The 25,876-nt window shown below is 36.2% G+C and overlaps 1 protein-coding gene and 1 long non-coding RNA gene across 2 annotated transcripts; both read left to right on the plus strand.

Annotated features, from left to right (window-relative positions):
• The first annotated feature begins 12,339 nt into the window (after positions 1-12,339).
• Positions 12,340-13,134, plus strand: LOC149475769 (uncharacterized). The gene is made up of 2 exons (XR_016317911.1): positions 12,340-12,662; positions 12,987-13,134. It is a non-coding gene; the product is annotated as an uncharacterized LOC149475769 (long non-coding RNA).
• A 495-nt stretch (positions 13,135-13,629) lies between these two features.
• Positions 13,630-25,824, plus strand: l(2)k09848 (WD repeat domain 74 lethal (2) k09848). Its single transcript, XM_089712897.1, has 8 exons — positions 13,630-13,790; positions 13,944-14,098; positions 21,221-21,440; positions 22,169-22,340; positions 22,927-23,019; positions 23,947-24,139; positions 24,732-24,883; positions 25,599-25,824. The coding sequence occupies exons 1-8, from the start codon at positions 13,727-13,729 to the stop codon at positions 25,801-25,803; spliced, it is 1,254 nt and encodes a 417-aa protein (XP_089569023.1). The 5' UTR covers positions 13,630-13,726; the 3' UTR covers positions 25,804-25,824.
• Positions 25,825-25,876: the final 52 nt, after the last annotated feature.

A 25,876-nucleotide genomic window follows, 5' to 3' on the forward strand; every position in this document is an offset into this window, starting at 1 on the left:
ACCCTGCGGATGTCGTCACTCCACCTTGTAGCAGGGCGTCCTACGCTACGTTTGCCGAGCCGCGGTCTCCACTCCAGTACATGTGTGCCCCAGCGGTTGTCCGTTCTGCGGCACATATGACCGGCCCACTGCCACTTCAGCGTGCTAATCCGTTGAGCTATGTCGGTAACTTTCGTTCTCTGGCGAATTACTTCGTTCCGGACTTGGTCCCTCAGAGAAATACCGAGCATAGCTCTCTCCATAGCACGCTGAGCGACTTTAAGTTGGTGGACCAGTCGTACTGTCAGTGTCCACGTCTCGGCTCCGTAGGTCATGACAGGTAGGACGCACTGATTAAATACTTTTGTTTTGAGGCATTGTGGTAGTGACGACGCGAAGACTCGACGGAGTTTTCCAAAAGCCGCCCAACCCAGCCGTATCCGCCTGTTGATCTCACCGTCGAAATTGTTCTTACCTAGTTGGAGCATTTGCCCTAGGTATACATACTCTTGAACAATTTCTAGGGAGACTCCATTTATTATGATCGGCTCCGGTACAACATGGTTATTGACCATGATCTTCGTTTTGTCTGAGTTCATGCGGAGACCGATGCGTAAGGAGGATTCGGCTAGTTCGTTCAGCATCTGCTTGAGTTCCTGCAGCGATTTAGCCATAATGACTATGTCATCGGCAAATCGCAAGTGCGAGATATACTGACCGTTGATATTGATGCCTCGTCCTTTCCAATCCAGCGTCATCTGTGATTATCGTTGTTATTTATATTTTTACAAATACTAGCCTGACAAATATCATAAAATTTATTCATCAGCAATTACTTCACTTCACAATTGAAGGTTCTCGACTTTTAAATAGTAATTATCATGAATTACCGATGATTCTAACTGGAGATTTTAATGTTAATTTTCGCTCTCAGGAATCTCAGCCGTTAATTGATTTTTTAGAAGAAAAATTTGATTTATCTATGAATACTTCTCGACTTCATTCAACAACGCGTTTCGGTACAACGATAGATGCTGTATTTTCAAGAAAAGTAGCAAATTTAGAGAGTAAAATTTATGTTTCACATTATAGTTACCACAAACCTATAATTTCGTACGTAAGAAATTATGATGACATTCAATTACCTGTTTCGAATGAATAATATTAATATAACATTTAAATAATCTTTGTAAAGCACATGAATAATAAATATAATTAAATTATAATATAATATTTATTTATTTAAGTTAATATTTAATCATTTCAGTGATATATGTCGTCAACGCCAAAGAAGTTTTACTTCAATCGCGCGTAAAGGTTACACGCACACACTTTTTTATTGCGTTACCCAATACAAACGACCCAACTCAACTGCTGGTGGAGTAGCTGTATATCATTCATCTACAGATACACTGAACAATGTAACACCAATTCAAAATATTTCACCAACTATATTATCACAAATTTCCGATGAGGTTTCACAAATTGGTGACATCGCCTTGGTTCGATGTGTTAATACGAATGACCAACCTGTGATTATCATCATCATCATCATCATTAACAGCCCATGTTTGTCCACTGCTGGACATAGGCCTCAGTCATGGCACGCCATTGAGCCCGGTCATTTGCTCGTTGTCGCCAGTTTTGCCCAGCAACCCTGCGGATGTCGTCACTCCACCTTGTAGCAGGGCGTCCTACGCTACGTTTGCCGAGCCGCGGTCTCCACTCCAGTACATGTGTGCCCCAGCGGTTGTCCGTTCTGCGGCACATATGACCGGCCCACTGCCACTTCAGCGTGCTAATCCGTTGAGCTATGTCGGTAACTTTCGTTCTCTGGCGAATTACTTCGTTCCGGACTTGGTCCCTCAGAGAAATACCGAGCATAGCTCTCTCCATAGCACGCTGAGCGACTTTAAGTTGGTGGACCAGTCGTACTGTCAGTGTCCACGTCTCGGCTCCGTAGGTCATGACAGGTAGGACGCACTGATTAAATACTTTTGTTTTGAGGCATTGTGGTAGTGACGACGCGAAGACTCGACGGAGTTTTCCAAAAGCCGCCCAACCCAGCCGTATCCGCCTGTTGATCTCACCGTCGAAATTGTTCTTACCTAGTTGGAGCATTTGCCCTAGGTATACATACTCTTGAACAATTTCTAGGGAGACTCCATTTATTATGATCGGCTCCGGTACAACATGGTTATTGACCATGATCTTCGTTTTGTCTGAGTTCATGCGGAGACCGATGCGTAAGGAGGATTCGGCTAGTTCGTTCAGCATCTGCTTGAGTTCCTGCAGCGATTTAGCCATAACACATAATGACTATGTCATCGGCAAATCGCAAGTGCGAGATATACTGACCGTTGATATTGATGCCTCGTCCTTTCCAATCCAGCGTCATCTGTGATTATCGTTGTTATTTATATTTTTACAAATACTAGCCTGACAAATATCATAAAATTTATTCATCAGCAATTACTTCACTTCACAATTGAAGGTTCTCGACTTTTAAATAGTAATTATCATGAATTACCGATGATTCTAACTGGAGATTTTAATGTTAATTTTCGCTCTCAGGAATCTCAGCCGTTAATTGATTTTTTAGAAGAAAAATTTGATTTATCTATGAATACTTCTCGACTTCATTCAACAACGCGTTTCGGTACAACGATAGATGCTGTATTTTCAAGAAAAGTAGCAAATTTAGAGAGTAAAATTTATGTTTCACATTATAGTTACCACAAACCTATAATTTCGTACGTAAGAAATTATGATGACATTCAATTACCTGTTTCGAATGAATAATATTAATATAACATTTAAATAATCTTTGTAAAGCACATGAATAATAAATATAATTAAATTATAATATAATATTTATTTATTTAAGTTAATATTTAATTATTTCAGTGATATATGTCGTCAACGCCAAAGAAGTTTTACTTCAATCGCGCGTAAAGGTTACACGCACACACTTTTTTTTCTTTTCGAAATGTCCATTTATTGAGTAAAGTCATACTACTTATGGATTAAACTGCGGGGTACAACAAGGTTATGTAAATATGGGACTTTTTCTCAGATTGGATTGGAATTATAATACTTAATTAGTTTATTTGCTGTTAGGAAATATAAAATTGTCTAGCTTGGCGAGACTAGGCCGAGAAGTAAGAGAAGACACATTGACAAATATTTTTATTAAAGACTATGCAAACCTGGCGAACTCCGTTTCGCCACCAGAGACACCTTTTCTTCGCTATAAACCTCACGGAGCCCGAGACCTTTCCAAAGAATGCAAAACCGTGGAAATCAGTTCGTGTGTTCTGGAGTTATAGCTGTGGTTATAGCGTCAGGAAGGAAAACCCGACTTATTTTTATATAGTAGACAATATTATCACATTATCTTCAATAGGTAAGTAGGTACCTGCTTACAATAGGAAGGAATTTAAAAAACATTAAAATGTTATCGACTCGATTGTTGTTTATCAATAGTTCTGAGTAACATCGGCATATTACATCACTGAACAGATGAGATTTTATATCTATAAAGATTTTAAAGTTACATCTATTCATTTGATCTATTTTGATGGACCTAGATGAACTCAAGGTAATGCGGACACAAATATTTCCTATAAAGATAAGCATGGCTGTAGAAAATGGATTAGTCAACTATAAATCTTGATGCATGAATGTGCATGATTTTCAATCGTTAAATAGATATGCCATAGATGGAAAGAGTTTAAATTCATTATAACAGAAATCATGATACATACTAATATTAGAAAATAATGGCACCACATGGCAAACACCAGTTTAAAATAAGAAAAGCATTATCAAAATCAGTTCATCCAGTCAAAAGGTTCTGAGGCAACAAAGCCAAAAATACAGTTAAATTGACAATCTCCATTTATTTTTGAAGTCGTTTACAAATATTTATTCATGCTATCTGATTAAGTGAGAACATAATACAGATACAATTTATTTCTTGGAGCTGGTTTGTAATAATCGAGAATTTTATGCATGTCGTTCGTCAAATATGATACGTCCGAACTCCGAAGTGTTGAAATATTTTGCATTGAAATAATATCAATGATACCTACTGAACAAATATTTAATATTCGTACGAATGAAGTGCAAATTATTTTACAAAATATAATAATGTATCATGACTCATTATTGTTGTATTTTATGTTTTTAGTGTATCTCTAAATATCAGGGTATATTTCAAGTTTTGTTCATAAAAGTACGATTAAAAAGCCCAAACATTTCCAACAAAAAAAGTCTTTCTGTCCATTTATCAACACTTAACAGATGTTAAGGGTTTTTAAGCTACCTGCTTGTGTAGCCCTTTTAGTTCCGTAAATATATACTTCTTTTGTTTAATGGTAGTACAAGCACAAACTAATAATAGTATACTACTAAATAATTCAACGTCCATTTCATGAGACAATGCAAATGACAATTAGTGACGAGCAGCGAGAGGAGAGAGAGGGCATGTCGCGGCCATGTCGCGGCGAATAACGGCCCAGCGCGATGAGCAGAGCGATGAGCACCGCGAGGAGCATAGTCCCGTCCGATTAGGGCCCTTTTGGCCTCCTCCACTCAAGCGACAGCCCAAGCCGAGGTTCGAGATCCCCGTGGCGGGGGGACGCCCTTGTGCATGTCGCTACCAGCGTCAGCTACGCCCCCGCGTCGGCGTTAAAATGTAGAAGCCCTTCTGGCTAACATTGAGAGACACCACAAAAAAAAAAGAGGAGCATAGCGTGGCCGTGGCCGCGGCATAATAAATATTGTGCTAATACTACTAACTAGATTTCCGCCCGCGGCTTCGCCCGCGTTTTCAAAGGAAAACCCGCATAGTTCCTGTTCCCGTGGGATTTCCGGGATAAAACCTATCCGATGTGTTAATCCAAGTTACCCTCTATATGTGTGCTAAATTTCATTGTAATCGATTCAGAAGTTTTTACGTGAAAGAGTAACAAACATCCATACATCCATACATCCATACATCCATACAAACTTTCGCCTTTATAATAGTATTAAGATTAAGATAATTCAACGTCCAATTCGTGAGACAAGGCAAATGACAAGTGAGGAGCATTCAGCATCGCGATTAATCGCGCGAGTAAGCGCAATTTTTTCCCAAAAATCGATTAGAAAAATTTTAATTAAACATGCTTGCGGCCAAATTTTGACTGGCAACCTAGTCGATATACATTCTCCTAATTATAAATATACATAAAAATTCGGTTTTCAGCAAAAAACCGATGAACGCACTAATCCTGCAGCCGGATCTCGTACTAGCTACTATTCAGGGCTGATGATGATGAAGCACATAAGTTTTGTTTTTTTCATATTTTTGTTTATCAGAAAATACATTTGATCAGAGATGATGATACATTTTTGGCTTAGCATCATTAATTATAAAAATCATATAATGATATTTAGGTAATCAATTTCATTGAGCCGAATTATTTATATCATTCATCGTGAGAATTTTAAGATGAACAACAAAAAATAATAACAATGATATATACCTACAAAATATTTATTTATCAATGAATGATTAAGCTATTTCATTGATAAAATTAAAACACGCAGGGTTCCCTAGGATAATAATTATTAATATCTATAAGATACAAAACGGTACTTTACCTTTAATTTAGACCACAATGTACCTATTTGCAAGAAAATGTGCATACCTAACAAAACTGTAGTTATATCTAAATTCTAAATGAATCTAAATGAATATTGCAGTGCATCTAAATTAAAAATGAATCCCAAAATGTGTTGGTAAGCGCATAACTCGAGAACGGCTGAACCGATTTCGATAATTCTTTTTTTATTATATTCCTTGAAGTACGAGGATGGTTCTTATGTAGAGAAAACGTAACAACATTGCTAAATATGTACCACGGGCGAAGCCGGGGCGGACCGCTAGTCTTATATAAAAGTTCAAAAACTAAATAAAGTTAATATTTGAGCATATAATTATTACGGATAAAACCTTGGTATCTAACCGAATTATATTCGTCAACTTTTTTACCCATATTCGGGTAATAGGTATTTTCAAATAGTAAACAATATGCTTAATACGGAACACTATCAAACTTTTAGATAAATTGATTTAATGCAAATCATTAATAAGTACATAATTATTTTAGATATATCTTATCACCAATATGATGATATATAACACACGAGCCAAAACAAAATACTTCAATCTTGTAAACACAGTTGACCATTTGTCACAAACGAGACATGAGTTTTAAAAACAAAGTCGTCTTAGTTACTGGAGGTAGCTCCGGAATCGGCGCAGCTACAGCCATAGAATTCACTAAGGAAGGTGCTAAAGTAGCCGTCGTTGGCAGAAATGAAGAAAAATTACAAACAGTTTCGGAAATTTGTGAAAAACTAGGCTCCAAACCCCTGCTCATTATTGCAGACATTGCTAACGATGACGAAGCAAAACGCATGGTACAAAATGTCATTGACGAATACGGCCAGCTTGATGTTTTAGTGAACAACGCTGGTCTGGCCAAATACGGATCCATTTTAGACGGCAAAATAGTTGAAGCCTACGATAGCATAATGAACGTGAACGTTCGAGCGCAGATCAACATTACACTACTCGCAACACCTCATCTGATTAAAACTAAAGGCAATATCGTGAACATATCAAGTGTTGGTGGAACTTTGGTACCGAGACAAGCTTCCAAAACTCCGTACTACATTTCTAAAGCAGCTCTGAATCACTTCACTCGCTGTGCGGCTTTGGAATTAGCAAGCAAAGGCGTAAGAGTGAACGCGGTGAGCCCCGGACCAGTAAAAACTGATTTTTGAAGTAAAACTTCTGTAGGCGCGACTAGGGAGTAACTCAGATTTTTTTTCTGACGGAAGTAACGCTGTGTAGTTTCCGCCATTTAAAAATAATAATTCTGATTGGTTGTAAGTATATGTCATATACTACACGCTTCTTGACTTATACGCCAGCTAGTGGCAAATATCATAATCAATTAGGATTATTTATTTTCAAATTTTCAAACGGATCAATTGTGAATAGCAAAGTGAATGAAAAATTCAACAGTTTTAAAAACATTATTTTAAATTGCAAAATTTTTTGAAAATCTCTAAATATACTTGTTTATTTATTACTTTTAAAATAAGTAAATTAAAAATAAAAATAAACATGTTGCGGATTATAATCAATCTATTTTAAATATTGCTGAAGACAAAGTAGTATCCATAGCAACAGATATGTATATAGGTTGTCATTCAGTTGAACAAGAAGCATATGTACGCCAACAATTTCATAAAATGTCAGTTATTGATACAGGAGGATCGCCTTATGAAATCATATTAGTTCTTAACAAATTTTACATTATTACAACCAATATTGATGTATCTGATGGCTTAGCCAACGGTTGTGTTGGAAAGTTAGTGTATATTGAACGTGATGACAGTGATAACATCATACGCTTATGGCTTGAGTTTCCTGGTAAGATAGGAGAGAAAATTAGGAAAAAAGCTGCCCATCATATTCAAACTCTAAACATTAGTGGAACAGCAGTCCCAATTTTACGAAGATCGTCATCTGTACCAATGAATAGAAATAAGACAATATTTGCAAAGAGAAATCACTTTCCATTAGTATCTGCTTGTGCGCTTACAATACATAAGTCTCAAGGTGGTACTTTTGATCAAATCGTTTATGAATACAATAAAAGTCACAGTCAGCAGCTGTTATATGTAGCATTATCACGAGTAACTGATATAAATGGATTGTTCATTGTCTCAAACACCGATGACAACAAATTTTATCATGGAAGAAAGCGTCCAGGGGGAATAGTTGATTTACAGTGTGAATTTGAAAGACTTTCAAATTCTCGCCTAATAACACAACAGGAAGAATTATATAACCTTGTAAATGAGAGTAACATTACACTATTTTCCTTCAACTGCCAAAGTTTACGTGCTCATGTTTCTGATCTGAATGATAAAGTATTAAAAAGGTCCACATTGCTGTTATTTTCCGAAACTTGGATGAAAAATGACGAACAAATTCTTATTGAAAATTTTTATTGCGTTACCCAATACAAACGACCCAACTCAACTGCTGGTGGAGTAGCTGTATATCATTCATCTACAGATACACTGAACAATGTAACACCAATTCAAAATATTTCACCAACTATATTATCACAAATTTCCGATGAGGTTTCACAAATTGGTGACATCGCCTTGGTTCGATGTGTTAATACGAATGACCAACCTGTGATTATCATCATCATCATCATCATTAACAGCCCATGTTTGTCCACTGCTGGACATAGGCCTCAGTCATGGCACGCCATTGAGCCCGGTCATTTGCTCGTTGTCGCCAGTTTTGCCCAGCAACCCTGCGGATGTCGTCACTCCACCTTGTAGCAGGGCGTCCTACGCTACGTTTGCCGAGCCGCGGTCTCCACTCCAGTACATGTGTGCCCCAGCGGTTGTCCGTTCTGCGGCACATATGACCGGCCCACTGCCACTTCAGCGTGCTAATCCGTTGAGCTATGTCGGTAACTTTCGTTCTCTGGCGAATTACTTCGTTCCGGACTTGGTCCCTCAGAGAAATACCGAGCATAGCTCTCTCCATAGCACGCTGAGCGACTTTAAGTTGGTGGACCAGTCGTACTGTCAGTGTCCACGTCTCGGCTCCGTAGGTCATGACAGGTAGGACGCACTGATTAAATACTTTTGTTTTGAGGCATTGTGGTAGTGACGACGCGAAGACTCGACGGAGTTTTCCAAAAGCCGCCCAACCCAGCCGTATCCGCCTGTTGATCTCACCGTCGAAATTGTTCTTACCTAGTTGGAGCATTTGCCCTAGGTATACATACTCTTGAACAATTTCTAGGGAGACTCCATTTATTATGATCGGCTCCGGTACAACATGGTTATTGACCATGATCTTCGTTTTGTCTGAGTTCATGCGGAGACCGATGCGTAAGGAGGATTCGGCTAGTTCGTTCAGCATCTGCTTGAGTTCCTGCAGCGATTTAGCCATAATGACTATGTCATCGGCAAATCGCAAGTGCGAGATATACTGACCGTTGATATTGATGCCTCGTCCTTTCCAATCCAGCGTCATCTGTGATTATCGTTGTTATTTATATTTTTACAAATACTAGCCTGACAAATATCATAAAATTTATTCATCAGCAATTACTTCACTTCACAATTGAAGGTTCTCGACTTTTAAATAGTAATTATCATGAATTACCGATGATTCTAACTGGAGATTTTAATGTTAATTTTCGCTCTCAGGAATCTCAGCCGTTAATTGATTTTTTAGAAGAAAAATTTGATTTATCTATGAATACTTCTCGACTTCATTCAACAACGCGTTTCGGTACAACGATAGATGCTGTATTTTCAAGAAAAGTAGCAAATTTAGAGAGTAAAATTTATGTTTCACATTATAGTTACCACAAACCTATAATTTCGTACGTAAGAAATTATGATGACATTCAATTACCTGTTTCGAATGAATAATATTAATATAACATTTAAATAATCTTTGTAAAGCACATGAATAATAAATATAATTAAATTATAATATAATATTTATTTATTTAAGTTAATATTTAATCATTTCAGTGATATATGTCGTCAACGCCAAAGAAGTTTTACTTCAATCGCGCGTAAAGGTTACACGCACACACTTTTTTATTGCGTTACCCAATACAAACGACCCAACTCAACTGCTGGTGGAGTAGCTGTATATCATTCATCTACAGATACACTGAACAATGTAACACCAATTCAAAATATTTCACCAACTATATTATCACAAATTTCCGATGAGGTTTCACAAATTGGTGACATCGCCTTGGTTCGATGTGTTAATACGAATGACCAACCTGTGATTATCATCATCATCATCATCATTAACAGCCCATGTTTGTCCACTGCTGGACATAGGCCTCAGTCATGGCACGCCATTGAGCCCGGTCATTTGCTCGTTGTCGCCAGTTTTGCCCAGCAACCCTGCGGATGTCGTCACTCCACCTTGTAGCAGGGCGTCCTACGCTACGTTTGCCGAGCCGCGGTCTCCACTCCAGTACATGTGTGCCCCAGCGGTTGTCCGTTCTGCGGCACATATGACCGGCCCACTGCCACTTCAGCGTGCTAATCCGTTGAGCTATGTCGGTAACTTTCGTTCTCTGGCGAATTACTTCGTTCCGGACTTGGTCCCTCAGAGAAATACCGAGCATAGCTCTCTCCATAGCACGCTGAGCGACTTTAAGTTGGTGGACCAGTCGTACTGTCAGTGTCCACGTCTCGGCTCCGTAGGTCATGACAGGTAGGACGCACTGATTAAATACTTTTGTTTTGAGGCATTGTGGTAGTGACGACGCGAAGACTCGACGGAGTTTTCCAAAAGCCGCCCAACCCAGCCGTATCCGCCTGTTGATCTCACCGTCGAAATTGTTCTTACCTAGTTGGAGCATTTGCCCTAGGTATACATACTCTTGAACAATTTCTAGGGAGACTCCATTTATTATGATCGGCTCCGGTACAACATGGTTATTGACCATGATCTTCGTTTTGTCTGAGTTCATGCGGAGACCGATGCGTAAGGAGGATTCGGCTAGTTCGTTCAGCATCTGCTTGAGTTCCTGCAGCGATTTAGCCATAACACATAATGACTATGTCATCGGCAAATCGCAAGTGCGAGATATACTGACCGTTGATATTGATGCCTCGTCCTTTCCAATCCAGCGTCATCTGTGATTATCGTTGTTATTTATATTTTTACAAATACTAGCCTGACAAATATCATAAAATTTATTCATCAGCAATTACTTCACTTCACAATTGAAGGTTCTCGACTTTTAAATAGTAATTATCATGAATTACCGATGATTCTAACTGGAGATTTTAATGTTAATTTTCGCTCTCAGGAATCTCAGCCGTTAATTGATTTTTTAGAAGAAAAATTTGATTTATCTATGAATACTTCTCGACTTCATTCAACAACGCGTTTCGGTACAACGATAGATGCTGTATTTTCAAGAAAAGTAGCAAATTTAGAGAGTAAAATTTATGTTTCACATTATAGTTACCACAAACCTATAATTTCGTACGTAAGAAATTATGATGACATTCAATTACCTGTTTCGAATGAATAATATTAATATAACATTTAAATAATCTTTGTAAAGCACATGAATAATAAATATAATTAAATTATAATATAATATTTATTTATTTAAGTTAATATTTAATTATTTCAGTGATATATGTCGTCAACGCCAAAGAAGTTTTACTTCAATCGCGCGTAAAGGTTACACGCACACACTTTTTTTGTTAACAGCGGTGTGAGTGTAAGTACATTCAAAGTTGAGGACATGGCAAAGAATATGCCGCTACAGAGAATATCAGATCCGATAGAAGTTGCACACCTTATCCTATTTCTGGCCAGTGATAAGGCGGTTGGAATTACAGGCTCCGAATTTCTTGCTGACAATGGTTACCTATTAGCTTATTTAGAAAATAAATAAATGCGCAGTTAGATAGTTAAAAGTAAAGATAGTTTGAGTTTGAGTTTGAGTTGTAAGTTTGATAATTGAAGCAAAGTGTGTGTAAATAAGAACTGGACCCGTGGACCTCGATCTTTTACGTAACAAAAAATATTGTTGAGTAGATACTGGCTATACGTTTTTGGGATTTACTGTCGGTCTCACCGCAACATAAAGATTTCTTAGGGAAAGAAAATAGGTAGGTGATGGGATACTTTTTAACACGGAAACGGGAAATATGCGAGATTTCCTTTTACTTCTCGAGTGAAGCCACGGGTGGAAAGGTAGTAAATAATACATCATAATATTCTAAGTGAGAGTTTGTGAATTTTCGACTTTGTAGAATTATTCTACCAATAAAAAGCCAGAGTGACAAGGCTATTATATTTTATTTTCTCATATTATTATTAATATTTTTACCTTTCTCCCCAAGATTGCCATAGCGTATATGTCGCCGTCGTCGAATCTGCTATTTGATTGAATGACTAGCGCGTTCATTGAATGACGATTGTAGCAGATCTTAATATTTCAATGGACCAATCCAAACACAGGCGCATGTGGAGGGGCAAAAGAGAGGAGGGGCTTTTTCAATTACATAAACAATCTTAAATTTTTATCGAACAAGAACAGCAAACAAGACTTAACAAAATTATCATCTTTTAAGAACTACCAGTGATCAAGTATTGCGATTTTAATTTTAATATCTATATTATATCTATAACTCTACTATATATTAATCAAAAAACTACCCCTATTAGTCGCAAATAACACACATATCAAAACATATTTCAGTGACCAAATATAGTACGACATAAAAGAGATGAAATTAATTATTTTGGAACTAATTCGTTTTTCATTACCTGGCAACCCTGAATTGGCAATGTAGCTGTCAAGTTGAATAAAAATTTGTTGTTTTTTTCGTGAAGTGGAGAATTATTGAGATAAAATTGTTATTTAGAACAAGAAATTTAAATAAAAAAGGAGACATCATGAAAAAGGTTAAACGTAGCGGTGTCCGTGATGTGGTGTATAAAGTTTTTATTCGGTGTTTGTCCGAATTTCAAGCTGGAAATTTATTGACTGATTTGGAAAACGTTTACAAACGTACAGCAGAATATACCGGTGAGATTCCATTTATTTTTGCTCAGTACTACGTAAAATAGAATATTCCATTAGTGACGAGTGTTTAATGTATGTATGTATGGCGATTATTACATTTTCGCAATTTAATTTGAGGTTATTTGTATGTAAACAAAAACTAGTTTTTATAGTGCGACCAGCACAATTTGAGTCAAGAAGTTATATCCAATCCAACCAGCCTCAAATAAAGTACCTAGTTTAGATTTTACTACATAGTATAGTGATAACTGTTTTCATACAGCTATCTATCTATTAATCAATCAAACCATAAGAAAAAAAATCATATTTACTGTATCATATTTACAGATACTGAAGATGCCCCGTACCCTCTTGCCAGTACTTCGAAACAGAGTGATGATCAGTCCTTTGAAGGAGTAGAATATTTAGATTTTGATGAATTATATTAATGTACAAAATTTATCTACAAAAAAAATAAAAATATGTGGTTTTCAAATCGCCTTGTTTTTTTCTACCCGACGGACCCAGAAAGAGGGTAATGTGTTTGAGCTGCATGTATGCTTGTTTGTTTGTATGTTTGATTCTATGTGCGCCTCTGCAGTCTAAACACTTGACCGATTTTTATAAAATATTTAATTCCAAATACATTTAAGTAAAATTTGACCTAGGTAGGTCAATTAAAATACTAATGTATTTTTGTCTTAAATTTACACTATTGCTACAATGAAACAATTATAACAGTTTAAATCGCGGTATTTATTTTAGATTATATTATATAGATTTTTGGATTTTTATTCTATAGTATCAAGATCGCTTGCGTCGCAGTATCAGTGTTGCTATATGAGCGACGGTGGCGCCCTCATTTATTTTCATCTCTTTTGTGTCGCACTGTACTTTAAGTTAGTAAATAACCTAGCATCATAGACCATTTTTACAAAAAAAAGATGAACGTCAGTGACGTTTGACATTGACGGATACTTCAACTTTCAAACTCAACTTCACATTTTCACGTGGTGAACTCGCTTGTAATTTGTAAATAGTGCAAATTATATTTTTTATAAATAATGAGTGTATAAAAGAATTTAAAAATGCTACTGAAAGAGGAGAAAACTTTTGACTTCTTTGTTAGCAGCCGAATTGGCTCATTCAAACGTAAGTACATAAAATATGCACAAATTATATGCGTGCGATTTCGATTGCGAACTGCACATAACAAATAAATTTTGTTATGGAATAAATGAGTATTATTAAGTATCATGTTAACTTACAGCCTAAAAGATATCTAATGATCTATTTCCTCCACAGATATAAAATACCACACAGACGTAGCTAAAAACAATAAAAAATGTATCGAAAACCTGGTAGATATAAAAACTTTACAAAAAGATGACACTATCACCTGTATGGAATGGGGCAACAAGGAACAGACAGAAATACTTATAGGAAAGAGGAATCAAAAGGTATTATTAATATATGTTTACATTTTCCACCTGCATGCTGAAAATCAATTCCCAAATTAAACTCTATCCTGTGTGTTAATCCAAGTGTGCTAAATTTCATTGTAATCAGTTCAGTAGTATTTGCGTGAAAAAGTAACAAACACACACACACATCTATCCTCACAAACTTTCACATTTATAATATTAGTAGTATCATTCATAAAGGATTCCGGTTCCGGTAATGGCGTCGTAAGCAAGTCAGATAACGAGCTCCGCGAAAATCATTAAAATAACTGTGTAAAAGTCGTTGTTCAGTGTATTGCGAGAATAAACCAGTTGATTCAAGTGTCGAACTTCATCAAGTGCAAATAAATTCAGTGCGGAAAACACGTTTTATAATAAAAAAGTGTATCAAAAATAGCACGAACACGAACTTAACCTAAAAAGTCGATTGTCATTTGAAATTTATCAAACTAACTTTTCATCGCAATTAAAGTACCAAACTACCAACCCAAGAAGTTAAAAACAAAAACGGCAAACAACGTAACAACTAACACATCATAAACGCTGTCTTCAAAACGTGGGCTCGCATTGTTCAGTTGAAATAAAATTTTATCCGCCGCCATTATGAGTTCACAAATGTCAGGCGAGATGATGTTACTTCTGGAAAAAATGAAGGAAGAGCTCACCAAACAAACAATTCAAATAACAGAAAACGTTCTTAAAATGGTAGATGAAAAAATACAGCCCATAATTGCGGAAAATATAAGACTTTCGCGGGAAGTCGAAACACTGAACAAGAAGATACAAACATTAGATTTAACCGCTAGGAAAAATAACATCATTCTACATGGAATCGCCGAACCTAGCACAGAGAGATACGAAGACTTAAGCGCTCTGGTAACTAAAACAATCACGGACTTGGAGGTGCCTCTCGAAAACAGTGAAATTAACAAAGTGCATCGCCTGGGTAAAATAAAGGAAAATGGAAAAATAAGACCGATCTTGCTAACACTAACGACTATGCAGAAAAAAATCCAGATCCTAAGAAACAAGAAAAAAATGAAAGAAAACACTTATATTACAAATGACTATTCTAAGGAAACCATAGAGAAACGCAAAGCACAAGCCAATATTTTTCGTGAAAATGAAAAAAGGAAAAGAACGCCGGAGACACCAAGCCCCAAGGAAAAAGCCAACAACACTAGCAAGAAAATCCAGCGGACAGATGCTTTTCAACGCATGCGCGAGCGAGCCTACTCTATGTCCGACAAAAATACCTATCTCAAATACTAACCGGAATCAAACATATATTCAACATCAACAGAAACAAAAAACACTTGCATTCCCCAATCCGGTTGGTCCCCGTGGGGAATTAGACCAAAACCCTCCAATACAAAATCAACAACACCAAAAAGAAGCAAACAACATCAAAAGCACTCTACCCAATCAAAAATACAAAATGGAGATTCCAACAACTAAGCGCACAAGAATATGCATTGCTACTCTCAATGTTTTGACACTAAGATTAGAAGAAAACCTATCAGAACTATCATTAGCACTAAAAAACACAAACTGGGATACTCTCGGGATGAGTGAAGTGAGAAGAATGGGAGAACACATTGTCGCACACCCAGATTACTTGCTATATCATATAGGAGAGACCCCAGGACAATATGGTGTGGGATTTTTAGTAAAGAAACATCTAACAAAGCACATACAAGGTTTTTATGGTGTATCAGAGCGCATAGCATTATTGAACTTAGAACTGCCAGACTACAGGGACCCATGGACAATTATTCAAGTATACTCACCCACAGAACAAGCAGATATTGAAAAAATTAACCAGTTTTATCACAATTTTTTTTTTTTTTTTTTTTTTTTTTACCTAAAATAATGAACCTAAGGTATCATTATTGAAAATTACGATCTAGCCCTTTACTATAGGCTAATGAGTAATATAAATCTAACTTAATTTGCTAGGTATAGTATGTCTAAGAATGTGTCCATTAACACTTTTCTTAATGTCTCTATTTAAGGCGAAGACACTTTGTTCATGTGTTCTTTATGAATAGCACTCACTATATTACACTGACACTTCACTAAACTAACTCAAAAGGTTTTGTCCTTTTTAGTCTTCTTACTATGTCCGTGTTTTCAAGGAGCTGGATAGCCTCGACGTTCACATGATGGTGAAGTCTGCGTTCGTGAGCTTCGGCGTTTTTTTTAATTATGTCCGTGACGAGATCTACTTTAAGGTCCCGATGTAGGTCGTCATTTCTAATGTACCAGGGAGCATTCACGATCTCTCTCAGCACTTTATTTTGGAATCGTTGTATGATAGTGATATTACTTTGTTTGGTACAGCCCCAAAGCTGACTACCATAAGTCCACAAAGGCATAAGGACTTGTTTATACAAGAGTAATTTGTTTTGCTTTGAAAGTGTAGAATGCTTGCCAATTAGCCAGTACATAGCCTTATAGCGAAGCTCTAGCTCCTCGCGTTTCTTTTTGACATGAGCCTTCCAGCGAAGCTTTGCGTCTAGAGTCATACCCAGGTATTTCGCTGTATTATGATAAGGTATTACATGATTATTTATGTATACCGGATGATAATTTGGCTTTTTGTTTGTGAAGTCTATGTGAATAGATTTAGACTCATTGAGTTTTACTCTCCATTTTTTCGTCCAGTCAAAGATCGTATTAACAGCTGTCTGAACTTTTACTACTGCTTCTTCATGAGTGTCACCTGTAGCCATTATAGCTGTGTCATCCGCAAATGTTGCAATGGTGTTATTCTCTAACTCAGGAATATCGCAAGTGTACAACAAGTACAGAATAGGACCCAGGACACTTCCTTGCGGTACTCCAGCTTTTATAGGCTTAAGCTCTGAATATGCATCATCTTGCCTTACTCTAAACATACGTTGTGATAAGTAAGACTCTAAGATGTCAGCAAACTGTTTTGGGAGCATATTTCTTAGTTTGTATATAAGCCCTTCGTGCCATACTTTATCAAATGCTTGCGCCACATCCAGAAATACCGTGGAGCAAACTTTTCTTTCTTCTAGAGCCTTTTCAATTATATTGGTTATTCTGTGTACTTGATCTATTGTAGAATGGCGTTCTCTGAATCCAAATTGGTACTCAGGAATTAAGTTTCTTTCCTCGATTATGGGTTTTAACCGTTTCATGAAAAGTTTTTCAAATAATTTTGACATGATCGGCAGCAGAGAGATCGGCCGGTATGAAGTAGTCTCATGTGGCGGTTTACCAGGTTTTGGTATCATTATAACTTCGGCTATTTTCCACACATCAGGCACACACTTAAGGCTTTGTCAGATAGGACGCGTATTTTAGCGCTGCGTAGTAGCGCTACAGCGTCCTGTTTTAACGTCGCGCGAGGCTTCGTCAAACAGAACGCTTTAGCGCGCGTTAGGACACAGCAATTGATATTATTAAAGCTGCATGTTGTTTACATAATTATCACTTACGAACAAAACAAGGTACAGCGATATTATCTCCGGAGTCGGAAGAATTTTTACTTACCAGTTTCAATAATTTCTTCTCGGATTTGTGCCCACAATTTTGCCTTCATTGATATATCTTTATAGTTTATATGATCTATCCTTCGTATTATATAAGCATGGATATTTTCTAACCAATTCTATCAAATTTTCGGTCATTACGCAGTATTTTATTATTATTTTACGCCTATTAACTCCGACGCTAAAATAAAATTTGTAAAAAAATACAACACCCGACGTTAAAGCGTCCTAACGCCGAGACAGAGCGTTGCGTACTGCTAGCGCCGGCGCTCTGTTTGACAGTATTCTACGATGGTAGTAGAACACATCTTAGCGTCAAATCGCGGCGTCAACTTAACGCTCTGACGCGCGCTAAGTACGCGTCCTGTCTGACAAAGCCTTTAAGCCTAAAGGTAGCATTAATGATTGTAGTTAGTTTGACAATAGCCTTCCGCGGAAGGTTTCTAAGGATTTCTCCAGTAATGAGATCATAGCCAAGTGTTTTCTTTCGGCTAAGTCGTTTAATTTCACTGGATACTTCTCTTGGAGTGACTAGTCTTATTTCTAGCTCATCATTTGCTGTTTCTTCTACTAAAGTGAAGTGTTCATTCTCTTCATTGGGTTTGAAAATTTGCTCCAGATGTTGTGCAAATCTTGCTGCTTTTTGCTCGTTGCTGATTGCCCACCTCCCATTCACATCTTTGATTGGTGGGATATGCGTCATTGGTTTTTTTGAACTTTTTGTGGTTTTCCAAAGGGAGTAATCTGTTGTACGATCACTAGTTAGATGACTAAGGAAGATATCCATTGATTCATCTTGAAACTTTTGAATTGTTCTTTTCAGTCTTTTAGTAAGATTATTAAGTACTGTTTTATCATGTGGAAATCTCGTATGATGCCATATCTGTCTTTGTTGTCTTTTTTTTGGCTATAAGATTTATTATTTCTGGCGGATAATTATTGGATCTTTTGCTTTTTCTAACAGTAGGTGTATTATTCCAAGCGCTTTTCTGTATATCAACAATAAATTTTCTGATTTCATGCTCATCACATCATCATGCATTATCACAATTTGAACAAAACTTTACAGACACACGCCCACAAAAACATAATTGTGATGGGCGATTTCAATGGACAAATTGGTGAACGCCAGCAAGAAGAGGACAAGATTTTAGGCCCCTACACATACAACTCAAAAAATAGAAGCAGAAACGGAAAAATGCTCTTAGACTTTGCAATGGAAAATAACTTTACCATATTAAATACTGTCTTCAAGAAAAAGAAAAATAGAATGTGGACCTGGCTGTCACCCGATGGCAAATCAAAAAACCAAATCGACTTTATAATGACTAATAAACAAAAATTTTTCCTTGACATAAATGTCATCAACAACCTTAACTTCAACACTAATCACCGTATGGTCAGGGCTGAACTGAATTCATCCCAACCAAAGAATTCCAGACCAAAAACAAGCCCAGGGATTCTAAAAATCAATAAAAACAATATAGGAGAAGTAGCCAACTCGCTCAACTCGAAACTTAAGGAATACAGTACAGAAACAAAAGGCGCTGAAATGCAAGAGAAATATACTTGGCTAGAAAGAGCAATAACCACAAGTACCATAGAATTTAGAAACAAGAAAGATACCCCTGAGTGGATGTCCAACAAAACTGTCAACCTCCTTGAACAAAGAGCAGACCTAATAAAAGCAAAAAGCACAGAAAAAAAACAGGAAAGAAATTGCCCGAGTTAGTAAAGAAATAAAAGAGAATATAAGGAAAGACAGGAGACAACGCCAAATGGAAACTATAGAGAGACATATTAGACGCACAGGAGGAATAAAAAAGGCATACAAAGAATTAACTAATAAGAAGGAATGGATTGTAAAAATGGAGGAAACCAGTGGAGCGGGAAAGTTTGATAGAAATGAAATCCTTAAGATTGCTACTGATTATTACACAGAACTATACAAATATAAAACAAATGAAAGAGAAATTGAACTCCCAGATAATGAATCGATACCTTACATCATGTGGGAAGAGACTGAAAAAGCTATTGACACACAGAAACTTGATAAAGCTCCAGGGCCGGATGGCATAACAAATGAAATACTTAAGCTGACCAAAACAATCATGACACCAATTTTAACCGTTATTTTATTTTTATTAATTAACACTGAAATGATCCCAAAACAATGGACTGAATCCACCATTATCCTTATATTCAAAAAAGGAAATCATTGCGACATAAGAAACTACCGTCCCATCAGCCTAATGTCTAACATTTATAAGATCTTTGCAAAGGTTATTTTGGGAAGAATAGGAAGGAAACTAGATGAGCAACAATCAATAGAACAGGCAGGTTTCCGCAAAGACTTCTCGGTACTAGACCACATCCATACTGTAAGACAAATCATAGGAAAATATACAGAATATCAGCTTACATACTACATAGCTTTCATAGACTACAGCAAAGCATTCGATTCTCTGATACACTCAAAAATCTGGGAAGCATTAAAGGAACTAGGAATAGAGCACAACTATATTAGAATTATCAGAAACATATACAAAGACAGTTCTGCTTGCATTCAACTAGAAAGGGAAGGAAATAGGTTTCAAATACAAAAAGGTGTGAGACAGGGCGACCCCCTATCACCAACGCTCTTCCTGGCAGTACTGGAAATGATTTTCAGGAATATGAAATGGAAAGACATGGGCATACTGATAAATGGCCGCACGCTGACGCACCTTAGATTCGCGGATGATATTGTATTATTTGCAAAAACACCAGAGGACTTAAGCAAGATGATAAATGACCTAGCGTCTGAAAGTGCGAAGGCAGGATTAAAGCTAAATCCGGACAAAACAAAAATTATGACCAATGGCAAAAAATACCCGGTAACAGTGGAACAAAAACAAATGTCATATGTTGAAGATTACATCTACCTCGGCCAACTAATATCCCCAGAGGACAACGAAAGCAAGGAGGTCGATCGAAGAGTTATAAATGGCTGGAAAAAGTACTGGTCTCTTAAAGAAGTAATGAAAGACAATAACCTACACATTTCAACTAAAACTAAATTATTCAACACATGCATCCTACCTGTGCTGACGTATGGAAGTGAAACGTGGGCCCTACCAAAAAACATAACAAATAAACTCCGCATCTGTCAAAATTCCATGGAAAGAAGCATGACTGGCATCAAAAGAAAAGACAAAATAAAGCAAAGCAGCATCAGATACAAGACTAAGGTCCAGGACATAACACTGAAGATAAGAAGGCAAAAGTGGAAATGGGCGGGGCACATGATCAGGGGTAAAGAAAAATGGAGCAAAATTACTACACAGTGGTACCCAAGAGAAGGAAAGAGAAAGAGAGGGAGACCCCAAAAAAGATGGGATGACGACATTAGACAGGTAGCGGGTACAACCTGGGGTAGAGTGGCCTTAGTGAGACCCGAATGGAAGAGATTGGAGGAGGCCTTTGCCAACTGGCAAACGGACACGCAAAAATGGGTCAAACCGAGCATATATAACTACATACATATGTAAAGTCCGTACAAAGGCTAATAATAAATCATTCATAAAAATGCTATAAAAATCATTTACTTTTTCAGATTGAAACATACAGCACAGAGAAAGGCTTCACAAACACAGAGACAATAGATTTTGGATCTGGTGACATTGTAGGCCTCGGTCGCTATAAACTACGTCTGATCGCTGGTGTTGCTAGCGGCGTGGTCAAAATTTGGGGGAAGAAGGAAGATACTCTGGTTGAAACCGGCGGGAAAATAGATAGAATGAAGGTGTGGAGCGATGGCAATGTTTTCGCTACTGGTAATTTAATTTTTTTTTTTATAGTTTTCAGTAATTAATTATAGTATTGACACATATAAATTTCTGCTTGAAGGGGTAATAGAATATACAATTTATACAGATGCTGCTTAGAAAGCTGTATTCATTTTTCTAATGATAAGTTTTCTATAAAAATTTAAAACCAAGACAAAAGTCTTTTTAGTCAATTGTAGATATTAAGGAATATTAAAAATATTACAATATGTTTTGTTATGCTATCTCTTAAATTATTTAATTATTAACGAATTCTTTACTGCTAAACCCTTGACTGACCGGTTGGCTTAGTTGGTAGTGGCCCTGCCTTCCAAGCCAGTGGCCGTGGATTCGATTCCCACCTGGGGCAAATTATCTATATAAGTATTTATTTAAAAATTATATATGTTTGTTAGTACCAGATGGCTGATAACATCTGGTTTCCATAACACAAGCGAAAGCTTAGAATGGGATCAGATCGTGCAGTGTGTGAAAATTGTCCTGAAATATTTACTGAAATATTTAAGTAAATATTTAGGTACAGGTAAGTACCTGTATTAATCTAATTCATAAGACTAATTATATTTTATCTCATGTTAGCCAAAGAAAAACGTCTAGTCCTTCCGAAATACTTATCAAATTACCTTCTAAATTCGAAACGTCATTTAACCTATGAATTTTATATGTTAGTCCCATATGTAATACCCATAAAATTATCTAGCATTTTAATATTTCAGGTGGCGAAGAGAACGATTTAAAACTATGGCGTATAGGTGAAACAGCGCCTATATTTATAGCAAAGAATCTGCCGCACGACTGGCTGCAACTACGGAGGCCTGTGTGGGTCACGGATTTAACGTTCCTCGAGGAGAATTTGCTTGCGGTCTGCTCTAGACATGGTTATGTTAGGTTAGTAGCAGTTTTTAATTTAGTGTGCTTATTTTATCGATCCATATAAGCTTTTGTTGTAACTTTAGTGTTTATATACTGACGATGACACTGTGTTTTATTTATTTTGACACTTTTGTGCTGCCTACAATACAATAGTAGGTTGTTGTTTTCTTTTATTTATAAAGGAATATTTTTCCTTATTTTTGCGACATTTGGAACGAAGTTCCTTATGGCGCGTTGCGAAAGGGGGCTAAACGGAAAAAAATTAAGACGAAAAGTTGTAACGACACTTTTTCTATAGTTGTGAGCCGTGTGCATGTTTCTCTTTCTCTCATAGAGAAAAGAAATTCGTTCCATTCGGGTGTCCCTTGACACCTCGAGTTTTTTTTATGCATACACCTCCCTCCCGTATTGTGATATTTATTCTCTATGTATTGTCTGACCCTGCAAATATTGTTTTGCTCGTTACTTATCACTTGTTCTAGATTTTATTATTGATTAGTATTTGTTGTTAGTTTAGTTCTTTTTTTCAGTTACTCAAATCTCAAATTCATACTCATAAGCTTGATTGATAGTAATAAATATATTTTCCATATGATTTCAGGTTATACGACACGCGGGTACAACGCAGGCCGATTTGCAATGTGGATACAAAAGGAATGGCCGCTACCTGCATAGCTAACGGTTTTGACGAGAGGTAAGTAAATTAAACATAAAAATGATTAATCACGCATATTGTATGAATTGTGGTAACACAAATATTATATCTGTTATAATTTAACTATCCAACACAAATCACAGATTGATTTGCTAACATTGAATTTACAATTTGTATTTGAAAACAATAGTTAATACACTTACCTAGTAGCCTACTATCTATTAGCCAGACTTTCAATCGAAGTTTAAAACTATTTTATTAACCGACTTCAAAAAAAAGGAGGAGGTTATCAATTCGGCCGGTATGATTTTTTTTTTTTTATGTATGTACACCGATTACACCGAGGTTTCTGAACCGATTTACGTGATTCTTTTTTTGTTCGATGCGGGATGGTGTCGAATTGGTCCCATAAAAATTTTATTCGGATAGGCCCAGTAGTTTTTATTTTATGAGTATTTTTGTCTGTAATTGTAAATGTTGCAAGTGCAAGTTTGAAGTCGGTTGTTTTTAACGCAGTTATCACTTGTGTCCTCTGCAATCATCTTGAGCTTCCATAATAATATTAGTATTAATAAATAAAGTCCCTATTATTAATTAGCTGCTATAGTAGACGTTTTTTTGCCTTATTGCCCCTTTTTCGTGTTTTGTCTCGTAACATTAAAAAATCGAGTTTTACGCTTATCAACAACGTATTTGGCGAATCATTTTTATTGTATCGATATAATAAAATATTATAAATTATAATAAATATGTATTATAATCATTATAATATTTGACTAGAGTGTCAAACATAATTGTAGCGGTTGTATATTATAATCTTAATGTAATATTTTTTTTTGTATTAATGAATAAATTGTATTGTAAATTTGACCTCCCTATCGCATTGGGTAAACTGTAATGGTAGGAATGGTTTTATATAAATAAATAAATATCATATAATTATTTATATATTATTTCGATTTTCAGGCAAGTCCTAGTAGGTTTCGGTCGTGGCCAACTCCATCAAGTGGATTTCCGTCACACGCGTCTCGATAAAGGCTACAAGGGCGCAGCCGGGGCTATAACTAGTATAGCTGTGTGTGATAAAATGGTGATTAGTACTAGCCTCGATAGACATATCCGGGTGCACGAACATAGCAGCAAGAATTGTGTTTATAGGGTAAGTTTATTTTTGTGAAAAACAATATGTATGTTTTTGTCAATGATAAATGTGTGTATTGATCTTGTTTTTATTTGCTATGTTACATGTTTTAGATTACATAATTTATATTATATTTAAATATTATTTTGATTTATCATTCAAAAATTAATTAATAATTTCTTGACAAGCAACACATCCTCTAAGTACATATATAGAAAGCACTCGCTATCAATATTATTTAAAAAATGTTTCGTGATTTTTTTTTTTTAATCTCTATTTCTACCAAAAGCTAAAATGAATCCTCTTCCCTTCTCTGTTAGGTATCATTTAATTTCTAAATTTTCAGCCCAACATTGTTCCCTCTTATCTTATACTAGCTGTTCCCCGCGGTTTCACCCGCATTGCTCCGCTCCTGTTGGTCTTAGCGTGATGATACATAGCCTATAACCTTCCTCGATAAATGGGCTATCTAACACCGAAATTTTTTTCAAATCGGACCAGTAGTTTCTGAGATTAGCGCGTTCAAACAAACTCTTCAGCTTTATAATATTATATATTATAATAATATTAGTATAGATATTCCATACTTATCTTATTTTTCTTTTTACAGCAATACCTAACCTCAAAACTTACTAAAGTCGTAGTGCAGACAGCGACATCTACGCCTTTGCAAAACTTTTCTGAAGATGTAAAGGAAGAACAAGAGATTACGATTAAAGATGACGATTTGGATGAGATCTTTGAAAATATGGAAACTGTTGGGTAAGTAAATGCATGTGGCTTTGTGCGTAAAGTTTATTATATAGGAAAACTACACATTTGCGATCTATATGTAAAAAAGGAATTTTTGTGTAAAAATATTAAAGTGTAAAAAGTTCATGCCTACAAAATTTGAGATTGATTATTTATAACGAAGAATGAATTAAAAAATTGTCTTTTTTAAGTTCTATGTTTGACTCTGCGGCGTTATCTTAAATGGTACGGGAGCTAGTAACGTTTTAAAAAAAGTCATTTTAGTATAGTTGGGTTTTTGATATACTATTCTCTTGCTATTTCGGTTAGAGTCCGGGCTGTCTGGCTGGCGGTAGTGGTTGCGTTTATTAGTGCGCACAGGAAAATTAAAGTCATTTATTAACGCGTAATTTTTAATCTTTTACCTTTAGATAGATCCATCAGACATATTTTTTTTATTTCAAGAAGTTTTTTTCCTTGTTGAATAGGTGCCATAGCCCATACGCAATTTTTTATTTCAAAATAATTAAAATGTCATCGAAATAAGTGAAATAACATACAGAACCAACTATACTAAAATTCTCTCTTGTCAACATTGGTAGCTCCTATACGAAAACAATTTTCATTCAAAATTTCATCAAAATGCGTTTTTTTCAAACTCCACTTTTAAAAAGCAGTAGTTTTCGTTCACGTGGTTTGAATAGCTTAATCATAGAAATTGTTCTTTAAAAACTTTTCTTTACAGAATAAAAACACCACGCAAGAAGCATTTGGAAGAAGACACAGAAGTCGAAGCGAAGAAATGCAAACCCTCCACAGAAGGTAGTACGGAAGTTACAAGCGGAGAAGATGCGATCGTCAAACTTCTGCGAAGCACAGAGAAGCAGAAGAGAAGATTGGAGAAGAAGAAGCGGGAGAAGAAAGCGAAGAGCGTGTTTCATAATGCGTAATAAATGTTTTGAATTTAATAAGTGTTTTATTTTGATGAAATACTCCTGATGTAGTCTTGTGATTGGTTTTATA

The sequence above is a fragment of the Colias philodice genome, chromosome 29 (assembly GCF_061535455.1).
Source record: "Colias philodice isolate Cphi_HAF_F1 chromosome 29, ilColPhil1 Martin Lab GWU primary, whole genome shotgun sequence".
Lineage (NCBI taxonomy): Eukaryota > Metazoa > Arthropoda > Insecta > Lepidoptera > Pieridae > Colias > Colias philodice.